Source organism: Oryctolagus cuniculus, chromosome 17 (assembly GCF_051225735.1).
Source record: "Oryctolagus cuniculus isolate XC-2025 breed Fujian yellow rabbit chromosome 17, ASM5122573v1, whole genome shotgun sequence".
NCBI lineage: Eukaryota > Metazoa > Chordata > Mammalia > Lagomorpha > Leporidae > Oryctolagus > Oryctolagus cuniculus.
Window position 1 is genome coordinate 414,989 of NC_142883.1, and position 21,323 is coordinate 436,311.

Below are 21,323 nucleotides of genomic sequence, written 5' to 3' on the forward strand. Positions count from 1 at the left end.
TGAAGCTCCCCCCCCCCCACTGTGATGACCTTGCTTTAAAAATGCAATTTATTTCCGCCTAGCGGCGCCGGCACACCGGGTTCTAGTCCCGGTCGGGGCGCCGGATTCTGTCCCGGTTGCCCCTCTTCCAGGCCACCCCTCTGCTGTGGCCCGGGAGTGCAGTGGAGGATGGCCCAGGTGCTTGGGCCCTGCACCCCATGGGAGAGCAGGAAAAAGCACCTGGCTCCTGGCTCCTGCCATCGGATCGGTGCGGTGCGCCGGCCGCAGCGCGCCGGCCGCGGCGGCCATTGGAGGGTGAACCAACGGCAAAAGGAAGACCTTTCTCTCTGTCTCTCTCTCTCACTGTCCACTCTGCCTGTCAAAAAAAAAAAATGCAATTTATTTTAAATAGGAGCAGAGAGCTCCCCCATCTGCTGGTTCACTCTCCTAATGCCCACAACAGCCAGAGCTGCATCAGGCGGCAGGTGGGAGCTGCGACCGTTATCCAGGTCTCCCAGGTAGGGTGGGCGGCAGGAGCCATCACCACCGCTTCCCGGGGTCTGCTTTGGCAGGAGCTGGAGTCAGGAGCTGGAACAGGGAATCAAACCCAGGCTGCTTAACCCCCAGGCTAAACACCACTCCTGTGAACGCTTCCCTCACACATTAGGAAGGGTGTAGGAGAGATTCGGGGAACACCGCCTATCACCTCCTCCGTGCGCTGGGGGCAACCTCATTCCATCCTTTGAAGGCGTCCCGTCAGGGGCTCCTGAACCCCACCAGGAAGCGGCAGAGGGGGCTTGCACCTGTCTCTCTCTGACTCTCATCCCATGCATCTCGAAAAGAAGCTGGCAGCAGAAGCCCCAGGGCAGGGCAGGACTCAGCTGCCCCCACCAGGCTGCCTGCAGCCCGCCCCTGCCTGCCAGCTGCCAGCCCCGAGACACCCACCGAGGCTAGAGACGCCTTGTCTAAGAGGCAGCAGCCCCACCTGGGGGAGGTTTCAGCCGAGAAACCAAGGATCCTCATTTCCTGTAGGGAGGCAGGGACCCTGCACCTTGGAGGCAACCAGACTGAGGTGCCAGGCTTGTGGGAGCGGGCTCCACCGGTGGCCCTGGGGCCTGACCCCTGCTCAGCTGGGTCATTCACCCCCGCACTTGGCACTCACCGGGACGACTGGACTGTGCACTGTTGAGCAGGCCCATTGGTGTGGCCTGAGCTTCCCTCAGCTCAGGGGCCAGGTTCTGATGGGGAGCACGCCGAGGGCCAGGCTCCAGGGCAGCAGAGGCCAAGGCCTGGATCCCAGGTGCAGAGCGGATCCTCTGCTTGCCAGCCTCAGCTTTTTTTTTTTTTTTTTTTTTTTTTTTTGACAGGCAGAGTGGACAGTGAGAGAGAGACAGAGAGAAAGGTCTTCCTTTTGCCATTGGTTCACCCTCCAATGGCCGGCGCACCGCGCTGATCCGATGGCAGGAGCCAGGAGCCAGGTGCTTCTCCTGGTCTCCCATGGGGTGCAGGGCCCAAGCACCTGGGCCATCCCCCACTGCACTCCCAAGCCACAGCAGAGAGCTGGCCTGGAAGAGGGGCAACCGGGACAGAATCCGGCACCCCAAACGGGACTAGAACCAGGTGTGCCGGCGCCGCAAGCAGAGGATTAGCCTAGTGAGCAGCAGTGCCAGCCCAGCTTTTTTTTTTTTTTTTAAAGAGAGCATTTACTATTTTTTCTTAGGATTTATTTATTTATTTGAAAGCCAGAGTTACACAGAGAGAGAAGAAGAGGCAGAGAGAGAGAGAGAGAGAGAGAGAGAGAGAGAGAGACTTCCATCAGATGGTTCACTCCCCAACTGGCCGCAATGGCTGGAGCTGAGCCGATCCGAAGCCAGGAGCCAGGAGCTTCCTCCGGGTCTTCCCATGTGGGTGCAGGGTCCCAAGGACTTGGGCCATCTTCTGCTTTCCCAGGCCACAGCAGAGAGCTGGATCAGAAGTGGAGCAGCCGGGACTAGAACCAGCGCCCATATGGGATGCTGGCACTGCAGGCGGCGGCCCTACCTGCTACACCACAGTGTCAGCCCCGCCAGCTTCAGCTTTGATGTGCACAACTTCAAGGCCATTTTGGGTCCTATTCTTTTTTTTTTTTAAGTTTATTTATTTATTTGAAAGTCAGAACTACACAGAGAAAGAAGCAGAAGCAGAAAAAGAGAGAGAGAGAGTCTTCCATCCACCGGTTCACTCCCCTAATGACCACAACGGCTCTGAAGCCAGGAGCCAGGAGCCTCTCCTGGGTCTCCCACACAGATACAGGAGCCCAAGGACTTGGGCCATCTTCCACTGCTTTCCCAGGCCACAGCAGAGAGCTGGATCAAAAGTGGAGCAGCCAGAACTCGAACCAACACCCATATGGGATGCCGGCACTGCAGGCTGCGGTTTTACCCACTACGCCCCAGTGCTGGCCCCAGTTCCTATTGTTTGTGTGGAAGCTGTTCTTACTCTGTCACCAGTGCCTGAAAACGCCACAGGGATGCACCTGGACCGTGTCTGCTGCCCCCACGTGGTCGTCCGGTCCTGGGCGCAGAGTTCTGTTCTGCTATTTTGATCCCACCTTTCTGGGTTGAAGTCCATCCTCAGTTATCTTCTCTCACTCAACTCGTGACAGCCCATAATCACACCTGAGGGGCCATGCAGAGAAGCACCTGTGAGCTTAGGGCCCTCCGTGAGGACAGGTGCTGGGGTGAAGAGCCTGGTGTGCAGGCGCCAGGCCAGGGAGTCCTTCCCTGTGAGGGCTAACAGGAGCCCTTGCGGATTCCAGAGATCCCAAGGCTCCTGACGATTAGTGGAGCATTTTATGGGGTACGAACTATAATGCTGTTTTTATTATTTTTTATTTTTTGACAGGCAGAGTTAGACAGTGAGAGAGACAGAGAGAAAGGTCTTCCTTCTGTTGGTTCACCCCCAAATGGCCGCTACAGCCGGCGCTGTGCCGATCCGAAGCCAAGAGCCAGGTACTTATCCTGGTCTCCCATGGGGTGCAGGGCCCAAGCACTTGGGCCATCCTCCACTGCACTCCCGGGCCACAGCAGAGAGCTGGACTGGAAGAGGAGCAACCGGGACAGAATCCGGCACCCCAACCAGGACTAGAACCCAGGGTGCCAGCGCCGCAGGTGGAGGATTAGCCTAGTGAGCCGCAGCACCGGCCAAAGCTTTTTTTAAAAAAGATGATTTTGGGTACAGTACAAACCAAAGCAGGAAGGAGGTGAGCCCAGGAACCGGGAGTGGCCGGACAGGTGGAGGGAGAGCGGAACGTGTTTTCCCAGGGTTGCACCCAGTGTCTGCAGCTTCTCCTTCATATCCCATCTCCACCCGTCTGCCATGCTCCGCCTGGGGCTGACCGGTCCCCCTCTAGTAACCAGTGGGCCTTTGGCTTGGGATTTGCCAAGGGGAGCCCCTGAGATGGGAAGTGGGGAGGAGGGTGAGATGAGTGTCTTTGTTCCCTCGTCAGCAAGGCCACCTCGGGCTTCCTCACACCCTGCCCAGGTCTTGTCAGGCGTCCCTTTGTGAAGTGCTCCGTGGGTTTGGGAAGTGTCCCTCCTCAGCAGCCCAAGCCATACCCTGCGTAAGGCATCCAGATAGCCCAGGGAAGTGGGCTGGAACCAGTCGGAGTTAACGACAGACCAAAAATCAGGCCCCTCTGTTTACAGAGGCAGAAAAGTGTGTTTTAGGGACACAAAATTAAAAGTTTGGGGTGGAAAACTAGACTAGTTAAAACAACTGTAGAATTCTGGAGCCAGCATTGTAGTATAGTGAGTTAAGCAGTTGCCACGTGTGATACTGGTATCCCATTTGGAGCAAGTTCAAGTCCTGGTGGCTCTGCTTCCAATCCAGCTCCCTGCTGATGCACCTGGGAAAGCAGTGGAAGATGCCCAAGTGCTTGGACCCCTGCACCCACACGGGAGACCAGGATGGAGTTCCTGCCCCAGCCCTGGCTGCTGTAGCCAACTGGGGAGAGAACCAGTGGATAGAAGATCTCTCTCTCCCTCTCCCTGTCACTCTGTGTTTCGTATAAATAGGTCCTTAAAAGCTTTTATTTTTCATTTTTTCTTTTTAAAATTTCATATTTTCCCCAGAAACCTTTTATTTAAGGTACGCAAACTTCACACATTTCATAAATACAACTTTAGGAACATAGTGATAGTGATTCTTCCCACTGTACCCACACTCCCAGCCCCACCCCCACCCTTCTCCCTCCTCTCCTATTCCCATTCTTTTTTACTAAGATCTATTTTCAATTAACTTTATACACAGAAGATTAACTCTGTACTAAGAGTTCAACAAGTAGTATATAAAAAAACTGTTCCTCAACAGTTTAATTTCTCTTGATTTCTTCCATGACCCGCTCTGTTCACTCAGGAGCACGTGGTTCAGTCTCCACGTGTTTGCACATATTCTAGAGATTCTTGAGTTGTTGAATTCCAGCTTCACTCCATTGTGGTCAGAGAAGATGCATGGTGTGATTTCAGTTTTTTGTTAATTTGCTGAGACTTGACTTATGGCCTGACCTGGTTCCACGCACTGATGAGAAGAGTGTGCATTCTGCGTCTGTAGGATGGAAAGTTCTGTAGATACCTGTTGGGTCCGTTTGGTCTGTACTGTCAATTAACCCTGTCGTTTCCTTGCTGATTTTCTGTCTGGTTGATCTGTCCATCGATGAAGTGGGGTACTGAGTCCCCATTACTATGGTACTGGAGTTTATGTGTCCCTTTAGACCCCTTAACATTTCTCTTAAATAGCGAGGTGCCCTGTACTTAGGAGCACATACATTTATTATAGTCACATCTCCCTGTTGAATTCATCCCTCAATCATTACATAGTGCCCTTGTCTCTTCCAACAGTGTTTGTGTTAAAGTCTATTTTGTCTGATATTAGGATGACTACACCATTTCTTTTTGGTTTCTGTTAATGTGGAGTATCTTTTCCATCCTTTCACTTTGTCTGCATGTGTTTCTTGTAAGCAGCAAGTAGATAGGTTTTGTGTTTTTTCCATTCAGCCAACTCTTAACTGGAGAGTTGAGGCCATTAACATTCAAGGTGACTGTTGATAAGTAACTGGCCCTGCCATTTTCCCATTAGTAGTCCTATCGTTTACTTTGGATTTCCTTTGTATGTTTACTGGGAGATTTTCTGCCTTTACCTTCCTTCACAGTGATGACCATGTTTATCCTTAAGCATCTTCTGTCAGGCTGGGTGAGTGGTGACAAATTCTTTCGATTTCTGTTTGTTGTGGAACATCTTTATTTCACCTTCGTTCATAAATGAGAGCTTTGCAGGGCACAGTATTCTGGGTTGACAGTTTTTCTCTTAAGACTTGGAATACATCTTGCCATTCTCTCCTAGTCTATAGGGTTTCTGATAAGTCAGTTGTAATTGGAGATTCTCTGAAAGTAATCTGGCATTTCTGCGTGCACATGTTAGAATCTTTATGTTTTACTGTGGAGAGTTTGACTACAATGTGTTGTGGTGAGGATCTTTTCTGGTCATGTCTATTAGGAGGTCTGTGTGCTTCCTGTACTTGGACATCCCATTCTTTCTCCAAATTAGGGAAGTTTTCTGTAATTATTTCCCCCAAAATGGGTTTCTAGTGCATTTTCTCTTTTCACACCTTCAGGAGCTCCTGAGGCCTGTATGTTGGTCATTCGATAGTGTCCCGTAGATCTCCAGCACTTGAATATTCTTTCTTCTGCCTCACCATGTCTGTTAAGGCTTTCCACCATATTTTTTATTTGATCTATTGAATTCGTTTCAATATTTTGTTTTGATTTCTCTTTAAAATCTCAATTAGAAAATTTTCTTTCATGCCATGTACACATTTCTTTAGTTTGTGGGTTTGTGTCTGATTGCTTCTGCATAATCCTACAATCAATTTTTTGAATTCCGTTTCTGGCATTTCTTCGTTCTCTTCATTTCACAGTCTAGTATTGAAGTGTTGTTGTGTTCCTTTAGGGGTATCGTGTTGTCTTCCTTATTCTTGTTTCCTGAATTGCTGCATTTATTTTTAGGCGTTTGTGGTGATACTTGTTGGTTTTCCCCCACTGTGATGGCTTTATCTTTGAGCCATGCCTCTGGGACTTAGTGCAGTGTCTGCTCTTTCACTGAATACCCTGAGGTCTGCCGGCTGTGGCAGGGAGCTCTGATCGTGCTCCAGGGTGAGGGGAGTATCCAAGATGACTCCAAGTTGGGCACAGTAAATTTTTTTTTTAATCAGAGGGGAGGTTTGTTCAACTCTGTTGGCATAGTCTCACACTCACCTCCTCTGCTCCAAGGAGACCAATGCCTGGGCACTGCCACATGACCACACAAAGGACCTGTGCAGTCCTCAGGGTGAGCATGGATCCTGCAGCAATGACCCTGACCAGGCAGTCAGGGAGCCCTGCATGTGTGGGGCATCCCACAGTGACTGCCCAAAGTCCCAGCCACTCCTGTGCCCTCACACACAGCCACAGCATTTTCAGGGTCCCAGCACACAAGGCTCCCACAGTCACGAGCGCCCAGCCCCAGGTTAATTCTCCCAGCCAGACTCAGGCACCTCCTCTTAGCTGGTTCTGGGCCCGCAGACACGAGCTGGCGCAGCTGTTATGTATGTTCAAAGCGCTGCCACCCTCTCTCAGCTAGCACAGGACACTGGTGCAGGTGTTGGGGAAAGAGAAACCGGCCCCCTTTCTCCCCTCTCGGTTGGTAGGTACACTGTCTTCCACAGGGCTCCAAGCCAGTCTCATGTCAGGCTCATCCCATAGCTGTATCACAGCGGCGTGGGCTGCTGCAGTCTGGTCTCACCTCACTCCAAAGCTGGTGCTGAGGCTCTCAGCTGCTGGGTCCTGAGCTGTGCGCGTCCACACCCTCCACGTAGGTCCACTGTGTCCCTCCACGTAGGTCCAGTGTCTCCCTAACTTCCCTGAGATTGTTCTCTCCCCACGCTGTTTGTTTGTTTGTTTGTTTGTTTGTTTAGCCATCTTCCCCTGGACTACAGCAGTAAGCTCCCTCCCTATCCCACCATCTAGGTTCCTCTCTAAAGCTTTCAATTTTTAATTTATTTATTTATTTTTTTATTTTTATTATTTTTTTTTTTGACAGGCAGAGTGGACAGTGAGAGAGAGAGACAGAGAGAAAGGTCTTCCTTTGCCGTTGGTTCACCCTCCAATGGCCGCCGCGGCCGGCGCGCTGCGGCCGGCGCAGCGCGCTGATCCGATGGCAGGAGCCAGGTGCTTTTCCTGGTCTCCCATGGGGTGCAGGGCCCAAGCACCTGGGCCATCCTCCACTGCACTCCCTGGCCACAGCAGAGAGCTGGCCTGGAAGAGGGGCAACCGGGACAGAATCCGGCGCCCCGACCGGGACTAGAACCCGGTGTGCCAGCGCCGCTAGGCGGAGGATTAGCCTAGTGAGCCGCGGCGCCAGCTAAAGCTTTCAATTTTTAAATTGACAAACACTGCAGCATCACAAAATCTGAAAAGCACTGCGACGCCGCTTGCCCTCTAACACCTTCTCCCCCACATCACTGCAGGCCCGAGAAGCAGCAGTTTTTCTGGAGGCCTGAGCCGCCCTTCCCGCCGACACTGGGGAAGCCTGGCCTTCCTCTCCTCCAGTAACGTTGTGCTGATGGAGCACGAAGGGCCCAGCCCCAGGTGACTGACAAGGCCACCAGGGGCAGAACCAGCCTTTCTCTGCACCTGGCACAGCCCCCAGGAGGATGCTCGAGAGGGAGTCCTGGCTATCCTAGGACAGGCCAGTGTCAACTCCCCCAGGGACCAGTGACCCCGGGGCTGCCTCACACTCTGCAAAACCAGCAGGGATTGTGAGTGACCCACTGGAAGGCCATGAGACGCACCAGTGTTGTGGTTCCCAAATGCCAATTCTAGCACTGGCCCACTTGAAGCTGCAAGGTGTGTATGTAAGACTGATCTACTAGGGTTGGTACCATGGCGTAGTGGGTAAAGCTGCCACCTGAAGTGCCAACATTCCATACTGGTGCTGGCTCGAGTCCCGGTTGCTCCACTTCTGATCCAGCTTTCTGCTATGGCCTGGGAAAGCAGTAGAAGATGGCCCAAGTCCTTGGGCCCCTGTACCCACGTGGCAGACCTGGAAGCTCCTGGCTCCTGGCTTCAGATGGGCGCAGCTCCAGTTGTTGTGGTCATCTGGGGAGTGAACCTGTAGAAGGAAGATGTCTGTCTGTCTGTCTGTCTCTCTCTCTAACTCTGCCTCTCTGTAACTCTGCATTTTAAATAAATAAATAAATCTAAAAAAAAAAAAAAAAAGACAACTATTTGAAAGGCAGAGTTAGAGAGGGAGAGACAGATATCTACTATCCACTGGCTCACTCCCAAATGGCTGCAATGGCCAAGATTGGGCCAGCTGAAGCCAGGAACTCTGAGTCTCAACATCGATGGCAGGGTCCAAGCACTTGGGCCGTCACCTGCTGCTTTCCCAGGTGCATTAGCAGGGAGCTGGATGGGAAGTGGAGCAGCCGGGACTTGAACTGGCGCCCGTGTGGGATGCTGGTGCTGCAGGCGGTATCTTTACCTGCTATATTACAGCACCAGTCCCAAGGCTACAAGTTCTAAGCATTGGTGGTTTGTGTAAAATGAAGACTTTTTCCCCCAAGATTTACTTATTTACTTGAGGATTTAGAGAAAAAGGGAGAGACAGAGCCTCCATCTGCTGGTTCATTCCTTAAGTGGCAGCAACAGCCAGGACTGAGCCAGGCCAAAGCCAGGAGCCAGGTGCTTCATCCAGGTCTCCCACGTGGGCAGCAGGAACCCAAGGACTTGGGCCATCTTTTGCTGCTTCTCCCAGCCCATCAGCAAGGAACCGGATCAGAAGTGGAGTAGCGGGATATGAACTGGTGCCCACACGGGATGCCGGCATCACAGGCAGCAGCTTTAACAGCTATGCCACAACACTGGGCCAACTTCCTTCAGGACCCCCAGGACTAACAGAAGTCCATCCATGGCTCTCTGCCCACCAGCCAATCTGCTCCTACCAGATCAACCACAGGCAAGGAGGAACCCTGAGCTATGCTTCCTGAACAGTTTCATGATGGAATAAGTATGTCAGACTGGCAGCTGCCAAAGCCAAAACCATCCTGGACCCCACGTCTGTGTAATGACAGGCGGGAATAACAGCGCAGACCCCGTGATCTGTTCGCCGGGCTCAGAGTAGATAAACCGGCAAATCAGAGTCCAGGGGTCATCAGGTTTGAAGCTTTGGCAACGCCAAGTTTTCAAGCCATGGTCCCTTGTCCTGCATTCATCCCATCTGCCCCAGGGCCCTGACCCACAGCACAGGAGACAGATCCTTCCACTCCATCCAGCACCAGGACACCACAGGCGTACCCCAAATGACAGCCTTCCAACCCTAACCTGGACCCAACACGCTCACAGCGCCGAGGCTCCCCCCAGCTGTAGCCCCAGCTGCCTGCCCTCTCCTTTCCCAGTTCTCCACCTCGAAGGAGGAGCAGCAGTTAAACTACCCCCAACCCACGTGTGAGACAGTTCCCGCCCACGGACGACACAGTTCCTACCCACGGACAAGACAGTTCCCACGGATGACACAGTTCCCACCCACGGACAACACAGTTCCCACGGATGAGGCAGTTCCTGGGCTACAGTTAAACTACCCCTCAACCTACATGTGAGATAGTTCCCACGGATGGTGCAGTTCCCATGGACAAGACAGTTCCCACGGATGACGCAGTTCCCATGGGCAAGACAGTTCCCACGGACGAGACAGTTCCCACGGACATTTCCTGGGCTACAGTTAAACTACCCCTCAACCTATGTGTGAGACAGTTCCCATGGACGACGCAGTTCCCATGTATGAGACAGTTCCCACCCATGTACGAGACAGTTTCCACGTGTGAGACAGTTTCCACGTGTGAGACAGTTCCCACGTATGAGACAGTTCCCAGGCTGCAGTTAAACTACTCCTCAACCCACGGACAAGACAGTTCCCACCCACGTACAGTTCCCACCCACATATGAGACAGTTCCCACCCATGGACGAGACAGTTCCCACCCACGTATGAGACAGTTCCCACCCACGTGTGAGACAGTTCCCACCCACGAATGAGACAGTTCCCACCCACGTATGAGACAGTTCCCACCCATGGACGAGACAGTTCCCACCCACGTATGAGACAGTTCCCACCCACGTATGAGACAGTTCCCAGGTATGAGACAGTTCCCAGGCTGCAGTTAAACCACCCCTCAACCCACAGACGAGACAGTTCCCACCCACGGACAAGACAGTTTCCACATAGCTACAGTTAAACTACCCCTCAACCCACAGACGAGACAGTTCCCACCCACGGACAAGACAGTTTCCACGTAGCTACAGTTAAACTACCCCTCAACCCACAGACGAGACAGTTCCCACCCACGGATGAGACAGTTTCCACGTACGAGACAGTTCCCACATGTGAGACAGTTCCCACGGATGAGACAGTTCCCACGTGTTAGACCATTCCCACCCACAGACAAGACAGTTCCCACATACGACAGTTTCCACGTACGAGACAGTTCCCACGTGTGAGACAGTTCCCAAGTGTTAGACCATTCCCACCCACGGAGGAGACAGTTCCCACCCACGGACAAGACAGTTCCCAGGCTGCACCTGCTGGCGTTTTGATACTCTGAGCTTTTATTTGCACAAAAGGACACAAAAAGACACTGTTGCTGTTTCGTGAAACAAGTCAGACCTACTTGTTGTCACCATGTATTAAAGTCTTGTGAGCAAACTGAGACAAGAGGGAACTGAAACCACTGAGCCCACCCAGCCGGTCCATGCAGAGCGCTCTCGGCAGCAGGGCCGCGCACGAGCAGTTCACTGGTCAGCACTCACTGGGTACGCTGCAGAGCAAAGCCACCAAGCTGCAGGGGACAGCACCGGGGAAGGCAGCAGCAGGGCCGTTCTCAGTGCTCGGCCTGCAGCAGGTCAGAGGAACGCGGAGAGAAAGCGGAATGTGGTCAGCAGGGGAATGCGGAGAGAAAGCGGAATGTGGTCAGCAGAGGAATGCGGAGAGAAAGCGGAATGTGGTCAGCCTGCAGCCGTCCTTCTTGAAACCAGAGTAGGCTGCTTTCTGGACCCATCGGACCCATCACAAGGCATCACCTTCAACAGCTCCGAGATGGCCCTGGACCCGAGGGCAGCAGGAGGTAGCGGCAGAGCCACGCACGCTGGCCGCGTCCCTGCTCACCGGGTGCCCTCCCCACGCGGTGGCCTCCCTCGGTTCTCTGCCTCTGGAGCAGCAGCAAGGCCCAAGGCACCGGGCCTCAGAGGCCCCCTGTCCATCTCCCCAGCGTGGCTCTGTCTAGCTGTGAAGCCCAACAGTGTGTAGCTTCAGGATGGCCAAACCTTTCCTCGGAGACACCTTGTACCTTTTACGGCCTGGAAATAAGCTACCGAGTGGGTCTTACGCTATTCCAGTCACTGGGAAAACTGGGAAGAACACACAACGAGGAGAACCTGGAGAAACGAGAGCCCCACCGGCCCTGGCGAGAACCAGGTCCACGTGGAGGCTCCTTGCAGGGACGCCAGCTCACTTGACGAGATTCCTCATGATGTTTAGAGAGGATCCTCTGTACCCTGACCCAAAATGATTCCAGTGGTTCAAGTAGTGAAAGAGCTGGTACAGCTTCAGGCGCTTCTCGAACCCTGGGGCCTTGGGGATTTTGCTGTGGTAGGCAGAGTAGAAGGAGCTACTGAAGCCCCCGAACATGCCGGCTATCGCCAGCTCGTACTCCGAGTGGCCGTAGAAAGAAGCCGGGTCAAAAATGATGGGTCCAGAAGAATCCTCTGCCACGTTTCCTCCCCAGAGGTCTCCGTGGAGTAAGGCCGGGACAAGCTCCAGATCACGGAACAGGTCGGGGATCTTCAACTGTGGGAAGAAAACAGAGCCTCAGCGGAGGCCGGTGTCTCTCTGAGCATCCTGGTGTCTGAGCAGCAGCCGGCACTCAGAGGTGGCCGCACTGCCACGGGGCAGGACGGACGCCACAGGGCTCTGCTTCCTGCAGACCCAGACTTACAGGTGGCCGCACTGCCACGGTGTCTCCCGCGTGCGTGCCGACGGGGCACGCTGCTCACCTGCAGAGCAGCCCAGAGCTCCAGGGCCTCCCTGTCCCCAGACTCCTGCTGCACCATGTCTATCTGGGGCTGGATGCGCTGCCGGGCGTAGAATGTGACCCAGTCTTTCTGCCAGTCGTTCACCTGCACGGGCGACACAGGAAAAGACCGCAACTGAAGGAGGCTCCGACGCCCAGCAGTGTCCCACAGTGGACGCAGGCTGCTGAAGGGGGCGAGGGATGGCCGCAGAGTCTCACAGACACGTGGAGACCTCCAGCGCCCACTGCAGCCTCCCAGGACGTTTTCTTTGAAGGTACACTTCCCTTAGCGTGGAGGCAGAGCAGCCAACCCTCCCTGGCCCCAAGCCCTGGCAGGGTGACAGCGTGAGAAGTCTGAGCCCCACTCAGGGCGCATCAGGACACAGGTGCTCACCTGGGGGAAGTGAGACGCACGAAAGCAGCGTGACAGAGGCAGCAGACACAACCGTGTCACACGCACACACACGCACACACATGCACACACGCACACACATGCACACACACACAGCAGGTTCCAGGCAGGACGGGGTGGAGCTGACGACACTTCCTGGAGCAGGCAGGAGAGAGCACCCCACAGCCCTGAGGCCTTTTCCCGACAACCCCCTAACGCACTCCTCATCTCAAAAGCGTCATCCGCTCCTGCCCGGAGGAAACCCTGCGAGTTCCCAGACTCCTCGGTGAGCCCTGCGCAGGGCCCACGCTGCCTTTCCTGTGACAGCAGAGCCTCCGCCCATCCGTGCACTCTCTGGGCACCAAGAACTCTTCAGGCTGAAATTCCCAGGGCAGAGGACCATAGAGCCACAAAACTGGGAGCTGCGATCCTTCACTCTGCTTTGAGAACTCAGCAAACCCTCGGTTTCTCCACTTCCCCAGCCTGTGAGGTGGTGGACCTCACGGCAACCTCTTAGAACCAGCAAAGAACAAGAGGCACAGACCTTCACCAGCTGTCAGAAAACAAGAGCTGCCTGTGAAAGGAGGCACAGCTGTCACTCACCTGGGGGAGGTATCCACAGCACGTCACCACGTCAAATCCAAACTGGTCCACGAAGGGCCGTTCTGCATGCCCACTCCCCCTCCCTTGTGAGCAAAGAGAAAGAAAAACCACAGGTCACTCTCATTGCTCTCGGTCAGGCTGGCCTTCCCACACCCTCTTCTCACACACTAACCCTCAGGACAGAGAACAGATTCAGGGCCAGCGCGATGGTGTAGCCAGCAAAGTCTCCACCTGCATGCCAGCATCCCACAGGCGCGCCGGTTTGAGTGCCGGCTGCTCCACTTGCCCAGCTCCCTGCTAATGCGCCTGAGAAAGCAGCGGGTGGTCCAGGTCCCTGCACCCATGAGGGAGACCTGGATGAAACTCCTGGTTTCAGCCTGCCTGTGCAGCATTTGGGGAGAGAACCAGTAGATAGAGGATTTCTCTATGCCTCTCCGTCTCTGCAACTCTGCCTTTCAAATAAATAAATAAATCTTTTTTAAAAAATGAAAAGAAAAAACAGGTTCAATAATCAAGATCACCAACAGCCCCAGGTGTGGCACCAGAGCGTAGTCAGGGGGAAACACTGTCAAAAAACAAAATCAGGGCCGGTGCCGTGGCACAGGTTAATCCTCCGCCTGCAGCGCCGGCATCCCATGCGGGCACCGGTTCTTGTCCCGGCTGCTCCTCTTCTCATCCAGCTCTCTGCTATGGCCTGGGAAAGCAGTAGAGGATGGCCCAAGTCCTTGGACCCCTGCACCCACCTGGGAGACCGGGAAGAGGCACCTGGCTCCTGGCTTCGAATGGGTGCAGCTCCGGCCATTGCGGCCACCTGGGGAGTGAACCAATGGAAGGAGGACCCTCTGTCTCTCCCTCTCACTGTCTGTAACTCTACCTCTCAAATAAATAAATAAATAAAAACAGAAACCATAACGCGGGGCAGTTCTCTTCTGAGGAAAAGAGAAGCACCCCACAACGCCACGCAGGGAAGGGTGGCTCCCCACAGCCAGCCAAAAGACGTCTCTCTGACAGCGAAACTGCTGTGTTGCAAAAGTTGCTCCTCCTTTGTCGCCCCTAAACCCAGAGAAAATCCAGCACTCTGAACTCCAAGTAGCTCGGAGAGGACAGGACGGGTGCTCTGTGGGGTCCGTCAGGGGTTCTCACTGGGTGGGTTGTCTATGGGGACCTGCCAGGAGACTTCACAGACAGATCAGGCGTTCTGTGGGATCCCTCAGCAGATTCTCACTGAACAGGCGGCCTGCCAGTGGATTTTCGTGGAGTGGCAGTCTGTGGGACCCGTCAGTAGATTCTCAGGGGGCAGACCATCTGACAGGACCGTCTCTGGCACAGTAGATACTGGGTTATCTGTCTGCTGCTTGGCAGCTTCCACATCAAGCAGGATATCTGCAGGAGCCACACATGGACTGTCCACGCCTGTGGACGAATGTACAGGAAGATCCCTTCAGTGCTGACCCCACACTGAACTCAGGGCTGCCACTCTGAGCCTGAGAATGGCTTCTGGGGGCCAGCACTGAAGCGTAGTAGGCTAAGCCTCCGCCTGTAGTGCTGGCATCCCGCACGGGCACCGGTTTGGTCCCAGCTGCTCTACTTCTTCTTTTTTTGAAAGATTTCTTTCTTTCTTTCCTTCCTTCCTTCCTTCCTTCCTTCCTTCCTTATTTATTTACTTATTTATTTGACAGAGTAAGTGAGAGAGAGAAACAGAGAGAAAGATCTTCCTTCCGTTGGTTCACTCCCCTAATGGCCACTACGGACAGAGTTACGCCGATCTGAAGCCAGGAGTCAGGTGCTTCTTCCTGGTCTCTCATGCGGGTGCAGGGGCCTAAGCACTTGGGTCATCCTCCACTGCCCTCCCAGACCACAGCAGAGAGCTGGACTGGAAGAGGAGCAACCGGGACCAGAACCTGGCGCCCATATGGGATGCCGGCGCCACAGGCGGAGGATTAACCTAGTGCGCCACGGCGCCGGCCCCGAAAGAATTATTTCTTTATTTGAGAGGCAGAGGCAGAGAGAGAGAGAGGTCTTCCATCATCCACTGACTTACTCCCCAAGTGGCCACAATGGCCAGAGGTGCTCCACTTCTGACCCAGCTCCCTGCTGTGGCCTGGGAAAGCAGCAGAAGATGGCCCAATCCTTGGGCCCCTGCACCCGCACGGGAGACCCAGAAGAAGCTCCTGGCTTCAGGTTGGCTCACCTCTGGTCATTGCGGTGATTTGGGGAGTGAACCAGCAGATGGAAGACCTTTCTGTCTCTCCCTCTTTCTAACTCTGTCTCTCAAATAAATAAATACATCTTTTAAAAAAAATGATTTCTGGAAAAAAGACTTACTTTGTATAGAAATCCAAAGTGACTGTGATTAGACTGCCCTGGGGAGTCAGGGGAAAAGCATATTCTAGGGGTCTGCGAATTCAGCAAATATTTCCTGTCTTCAAATTCACTCCCGACGGCCGATCACATTCACTGTGCTTGCCGCCCCGCAGCCTTGGGGCCACGTGTGTTTGCTCTGGCTTCAGCCCAAGTCTGACCCTGACGAGGCTGCACCTCGGCCCACCCTGAGGCCACACCAGCCTCGTGTCCTCCTCCAGGCAGTCCCCACGCCCACACAGACCCCTACCCACTGTGCCAGCCTCCTTCAGGAGTGTCTCTCCACGCTTCTTGTTATCAAGGTGCAGATCTGCCAGCTGGGATCCAAGCGTCGCAGCGTGACTGTGAAACCAAAAGGCAGCAACTGAACAGGTGACACACAAACAGCACGTGACACACAGCGACAGCTCTCGGTGCACGGCAAGTAGGTCAGGCACTCTGAGGCTCCAAAGTCCATTGTAGTGAAGCGGAATGAGCAAACCAGCCTCGGCCGTGGCGTTCCCAGTCTCGTCAAGGTTACAGCTGGGCGCTCTGTCAGCGTCTCATTTCGAGAGCATTTTCTCGCGCGCGCTGCAATGAGTCCACGGCGCTCACTCTACAGAACCCACGTTCTTGGGGGGCGGGGGGGCATGGCTTCCCTGTCTCACGCCCTGCAGAATTATGTCCCAAGGATTTCTCCAACAGAGAGGGCATCAAGACAGACCTGCTCGGGCCGCCTTGTGGTGCAGTGGGTTAAGCTGCTGCCTGGACACCTGCATCCCATATCAGGCCTCACTGCTCCACTTTTTTTATGATTTTTAAAAAAGATTTATTTATTTGAAAGGCAGAGTTACAGAGAGAAAGACAGACAGACAGAGATCTTCCATCCACTGTTTCACTCCCCAAATGGCCACATCGGCCAGAGCTGGACCGATTCAATGAACCTGGGAAAGCAGCAGAGGATGGTTCAAGTACATGGGCCCTGCCACCCATGTGAGAGACCCGGAGGGAGTTCTGGGCTCCTGGCTTTGGCCTGGCCCAGCCCCAGCCATTACAGCCATTTTGAAAGTAAAACAAGGCCGGTGCCACGGCTCACTAGGCTAATCCTCCGCCTTGCGGTGCCGGCACACCGGGTTCTAATCCCGGTCGGGGCACCGGATTCTGTCCCGGTTGCCCCTCTTCCAGGCCAGCTCTCTGCTGTGGCCCGGGAGGGCAGTGGAGGATGGCCCAACTCCTTGGGCCCTGCACCCCATGGGAGACCAGGAGAAGCACCTGGCTCCTGCCATCGGATCAGCGCGGTGCGCCGGCCGCAGTGCGCCGACCGTGGCAGCTATTGGAGGGTGAACCAACGGCAAAAGGAAGACCTTTCTGTCTCTCTCACTGTCCACTCTGCCTGTCAAAAAATAATAAAATAAAATAAAATAAAAAAAGAAAGTAAAACAGTAGGCAAAAGATCTTTTTCTCTCTGCAACTTTCTGTCACTCTACCTTTCAAGTAAATAAAATAAAGCTTTAAAAAAAAGTACAGACCTGCTCAAAGACCGCATATCCAGATGCTCCATCACAAGCACGCTCCCGCCTCCTGGGGCGTCCAGGACCTTGATGGGCTTGGGCACTCTCACGGTGCCTGTTTGCAGGATCGCAGTTAGACTTGCCAGCTCACCTTCAAACATCCGTCTGGCCTGTCAGAACCATGGTGGTGGAGGGGTAAGAGGAGGAGGGGGAGAACAAGGTCATTGCAGGAATGTTCTATGCAGACACGTTCTGCCCTGGCCCAGGCTGTCCTGCCTGAGGACTTGACAGACAGGCACAGAGTTGCCACAGGCACTTGACAAATTCCGAGGCTGCACAGGAATAAGACGGCATGCACTTTCTAGCCTGCACTGTATGCTTAGGCTCTGACTGGATCCAAAGGCTGTCCAGAGAACGCAGGTTATGAAGATCCTCCTGGGCTCTCTTGGCGTCCTCAGATAACACCCCCCCACCCAGTCCTGCTCCACCTGGTCCCTCAGGTACAGGCAGCACCAGGACTAGACCACTCTTCACACAGAGGGACCCTGTTCTCCGCCACTGCCTTCCTGGGAAGGGGAATCACCTCCTCTCACCACGGTGCCAGCCTAGTCCCCTGGACCAAGGTGACCGTCCTCTACCAGGTCTCCCTGCTCACCACACAGCAGCAACCCCTTTAGAAAGGAAATCCAGCTCTTCCACTCTGCACCCTACCTAGGCCATACCGCCCCCCATGTACACAGGTGCTCCAGGAGCCCCTGTGTGGCCGCCTTAGCCCCCAGAGCCCCACTTGTCAGCAGCCAGCCTTTTCACCTCTGCTCAGAACTCGAGTCCCTCACCTTTCTACAGGTCAGTTCCCTCTTACCATTCTTCAGAGGTCAACTTAACATCCATTTTAACTTCTCAAGGAAGTCTGCCCTAACTTCCCACGGGAGATAAGTCCTTGCCCTTCACATCTTTTTTTTTTTTTTTTTTTTTTTTTTTTTTTTTTTTTTTTTACGGAAAAACGTCACTGGGATGCAAGTATCCAACTCAAAAGAACCCTCACAGCATAACCATGGCCTACATCAGCCTGGATGTCACCAGTCGGGAAACCCCACCCCCTCCGAGGTTTATTCTGCCTGGGGCCACATGCTGAGTCCAGCTTCATTCCACGCTGCATTTGCTTTGTATGAGCATTCGAGAGTTCCCTCTCACTGCACAGTGCCCCACTGCGTGAACATTCCAAAACGTTTTCACCCACCCTCTGCTGATGGACACCTAATTCCAGCGTGGAGCTACTGGGGATCGTGGGGCGGGTGTCTGGCCAGCAGTTAAGCTGTCACTCAGGAAGCCCAAGTCCCATGGGGAGTGCCGGGGTGGGGTCCCAGCTCCACTTCTTTTTTTTTTTTTTTTTTTTTTGACAAGCAGAGTGGACAGTGAGAGAGAAAGACAGAGAGAAAGGTCTTCCTTTTTGCCGTTGGTTCACCCTCCAATGGCTGCCACGCTGCGGCCGGCGCACCACGCTGATCCGATGGCAGGAGCCAGGTACTTCTCCTGGTCTCCCATGGGGTGCAGGGCCCAAGGACTTGGGCCATCCTCCACTGCACTCCCTGGCCACAGCAGAGAGCTGGCCTGGAAGAGGGGCAACCGGGACAGAATCCGGAGCCCCGACCGGGACTAGAACCCGGTGTGCCGGCGCTGCAAGGCGGAGGATTAGTCTAGTGAGCCGCAGCGTCAGCCCCAGCTCCACTTCTGATTCCAGCGCCCTGCTCAGGCACAGCCTAGGAGGCAGTGGTCATGGCTCAAGCACTTGGGTCCCTGCCACCCACATGGCAGACCAAGCTCCTGGCTTTCCTCTGCCCAGTTGCCACTGTTGCTGGCGTTTGGGAAGTGAACCAGTGGATGGAAACTCTCAGTCCTCTGTCAATTAAAATTTTTAACTTAAAAATTTATTTAAAAATGTTACCATGGGGGCCGGCGCTATGGGGTAGTGGGTGGAGCCACCACCTGTAACGCCAGCATCCCATATGGGCACCAGTCTGAGTCCTAGATGCTCCAGTTCCAATCCAGCTCTCTGCTATGGCCTGGGAAAGCAATGGAAAGACGGCCCAAGTCCTTGGACGCTGCACCTGCATGGGAGACCCAGAAAAAGCTCCTGGCTCCTGGCATCGGATCAGCTCAGTTCCAGCTGTTGTGGCCAGTTGGGGAGTGAACCAGCGGATGGAAGACCTCTCTCTCTCTCTGTCTCTCCTCTCTGTGTAACTCTGACTTTCAACTAAATAAATAAAATTTTTTAAATGTTCCCATGGACATTATTCTACCTATTTTTTACTTTTTTTTTTAACTTCTTTGAAAGGCAGTCAGAGAGAGAGACAGAGAGAGATGTCTTTTATATACTGGTTCACACCCCAAATGGCCACAATGGCCAGGGATGGGCCAGGCCAAAGCCAGAAGCTTCTTCCTGGTCTCCCAAGTGGATGCAGGGGCCCAAGGACTTGGGCCATATTCCACTGCCCTGCATTAGCCATAGCAGGGAGCTGGATGGGAGGTGGAGCAGCCAGGTCTCAAACTGGTGCCCATACGAGATGCTGGCATCACAGGTGGAGGCTTAACCTGCTAAACCACAGAGCTGGAGCCCTTTAGTTATTTTCATAGTTACTAACTCTGATTCTGGACAGGTTACCTAGTCTGGGCCTCAGTTTCCTCATCTGTAAAACAGAATGATTACTAATTTTATAGGCCTGCCGTCTTAATTACCTGAGTTAGCAGCTAACATGTGGTCCATTCTAAACACTTGGTAAATATTATTACTACCTGGGGCCAGTGCTGTGGCACAGCAGGTGAGGCCACCGCCTGCAGTGCCAGCATCTCACGTGGGCGCCGGTTTGAGACCCAGCTGCTCCACTTCTGATCCCGCTCTCTGCTGTGGCCTGGGAAAGCAGTGGAAGATGCCCAAGTCCTTGGGCTCCTGCACCCGCATGGGAGACCTGGAGGAAGCTCCTGGCTCCGCTTCAGACTGGCACAGCTCTGGCGGTTGTGGCCAATTGGGGAGTGAACCAGCAGATGGAAGACCTCTCTCTCTGTGTAACTCTGATTTTCAAATAAATAGATTTTAAACATATATATGACTACTTCCCTAGATGGCTGAAGTTGCTAAGAAGGGAGAGAACTGTGTCCTAAGCAGAATTTTCAGGTATTCTCTTTGGAAAATAAAGGAAAAACAACTGGGCCCTGACTCCACTTTTACTACAGTACTGGTGTGGAGAATAAAGTAATAAAGGGGTGGTATTTAATTAAAAAAAAAAAAAAAAAAAAAGGCAGGGAAAGGTGAAGGAGGGTCTGTGAGCCCAGCGCACAGGACCAGGGACTGCCTGTGGCAGGACCAAGAACACCGCCAGGGGCAGCAGGGCCAAGGCGAGACGAGCTAGACGGGTGCGGTCACACAGCTCTAGAACCCCCGGGAGGGGCGCGAGTGGAAACCAACGACAGGAGCAGGCGACGGGCAGATCACGCGGGGCAGGCGTGGTGGCGCGTGGGGTCAGACGCGGGAGTGCCTGGGCTCCACTCGAGGAAGACGAGCCAAAGGAAGACGGACTCCGGTGATGAAGCAGGCGAAAACCCGAGGAACAGCAACAGAACAAGCTCTAAAGCCCCGCGAGCGGCTCCACTCTAAGCGGGCAAACTGCTTGCCCCTCTGTCCTCACGCCCAGTCCTCGGCCACGCCGGGGGCCGCGCACGGAGAACCTGCGCCAGGGCCCAGGCCGACGGCGGGAAGGGCCGCTCGGGGCCCGCGGCTGGTCCGGAGACCCCGCGTTTCAGGGCGGCCACATCCCGGCGGCGATGTGTCCACCGCAGGCCTCGGACTCCCGGGCGCGGTGGACACAGCCCGCAGCACAGCGGCCGACGCGGCGCCTCAAACCCCCCAGGCCGCTTCTCCCAGGCGTCCGCGTTCACGACGCGCCGGACATAAGGGACGTCCCCAACGCGGCGGCCACGCCGACCCGGGAGAAGACCCCCCCAGACCCCACAGCCCCCCGCGCCCCCAGCCCCGGCCCTGACCTCCGCCTTGGAGTTCACTTTCACAAACACTCGTCCTCTGTCCGTGTCGTAACTCTGGCCCTGGCTAATGCACCCGCCTCCCGAATGACCCGTGGCCTTGACCGAGCCGTAGCCCAACTCCCGCCGCAGCAACGCCTCCATGTTCTCGCCTGGATGCGAGAGAGCCTCCGGCCGGGACCAAAGGCGAGCGATGGCGGCCGGGCAGGATCAAACGCAGCGCCCTGCAAGCATTGGCTGAGGGGCGGGCCCGAGCCGCCGTGACAAGTGCAGCGATTGGGCGAGGGCTGGTCTCGGGACGCGGTGACGCGCGCGAGGATTGGGTGAGGT

At 54.6% G+C, this 21,323-nt stretch overlaps 1 protein-coding gene across 2 annotated transcripts; it reads right to left on the bottom strand.

Moving 5' to 3' along the window:
* Nucleotides 1-10,685: 10,685 nt before the first annotated feature.
* Nucleotides 10,686-21,240, bottom strand: FN3KRP (fructosamine 3 kinase related protein). Of its 2 annotated transcripts, XM_002723041.6 has the most exons (6): nucleotides 20,997-21,240; nucleotides 16,977-17,128; nucleotides 15,719-15,810; nucleotides 13,108-13,190; nucleotides 12,097-12,219; nucleotides 10,686-11,890 (listed from the first exon to the last, which is right to left on the bottom strand). In XM_002723041.6, exons 1-6 carry the CDS (start codon nucleotides 21,135-21,137, stop codon nucleotides 11,552-11,554), a joined length of 930 nt encoding a protein of 309 aa, XP_002723087.2. In that variant the 5' UTR covers nucleotides 21,138-21,240; the 3' UTR covers nucleotides 10,686-11,551. The 2 variants fall into 2 exon arrangements, with proteins under 2 accessions (XP_002723087.2, XP_089174660.1); XM_089318534.1 differs by lacking the exons at nucleotides 15,719-15,810; nucleotides 16,977-17,128; nucleotides 20,997-21,240 and adding an exon at nucleotides 13,280-13,706.
* Between the last annotated feature and the right edge of the window lie 83 nt (nucleotides 21,241-21,323).

Excerpts from the sequence above, each read along its gene's own strand:
- FN3KRP (XM_002723041.6), bottom strand. The coding sequence starts at position 21,137 with ATGGAGGCGTTGCTGCGGCGGGAGTTGGGCTACGGCTCGGTCAAGGCC. Across the intron at positions 13,191-15,718 it reads GAAGGAGGCTGGCACAGTGG|GGAGGGGGAGTGGGCATGCA; the intron begins GTAGGGGTCTGT and ends TTTGCTCACAAG. Across the intron at positions 11,891-12,096 it reads AGCTCTGGGCTGCTCTGCAG|TTGAAGATCCCCGACCTGTT; the intron begins GTGAGCAGCGTG and ends TTCTTCCCACAG.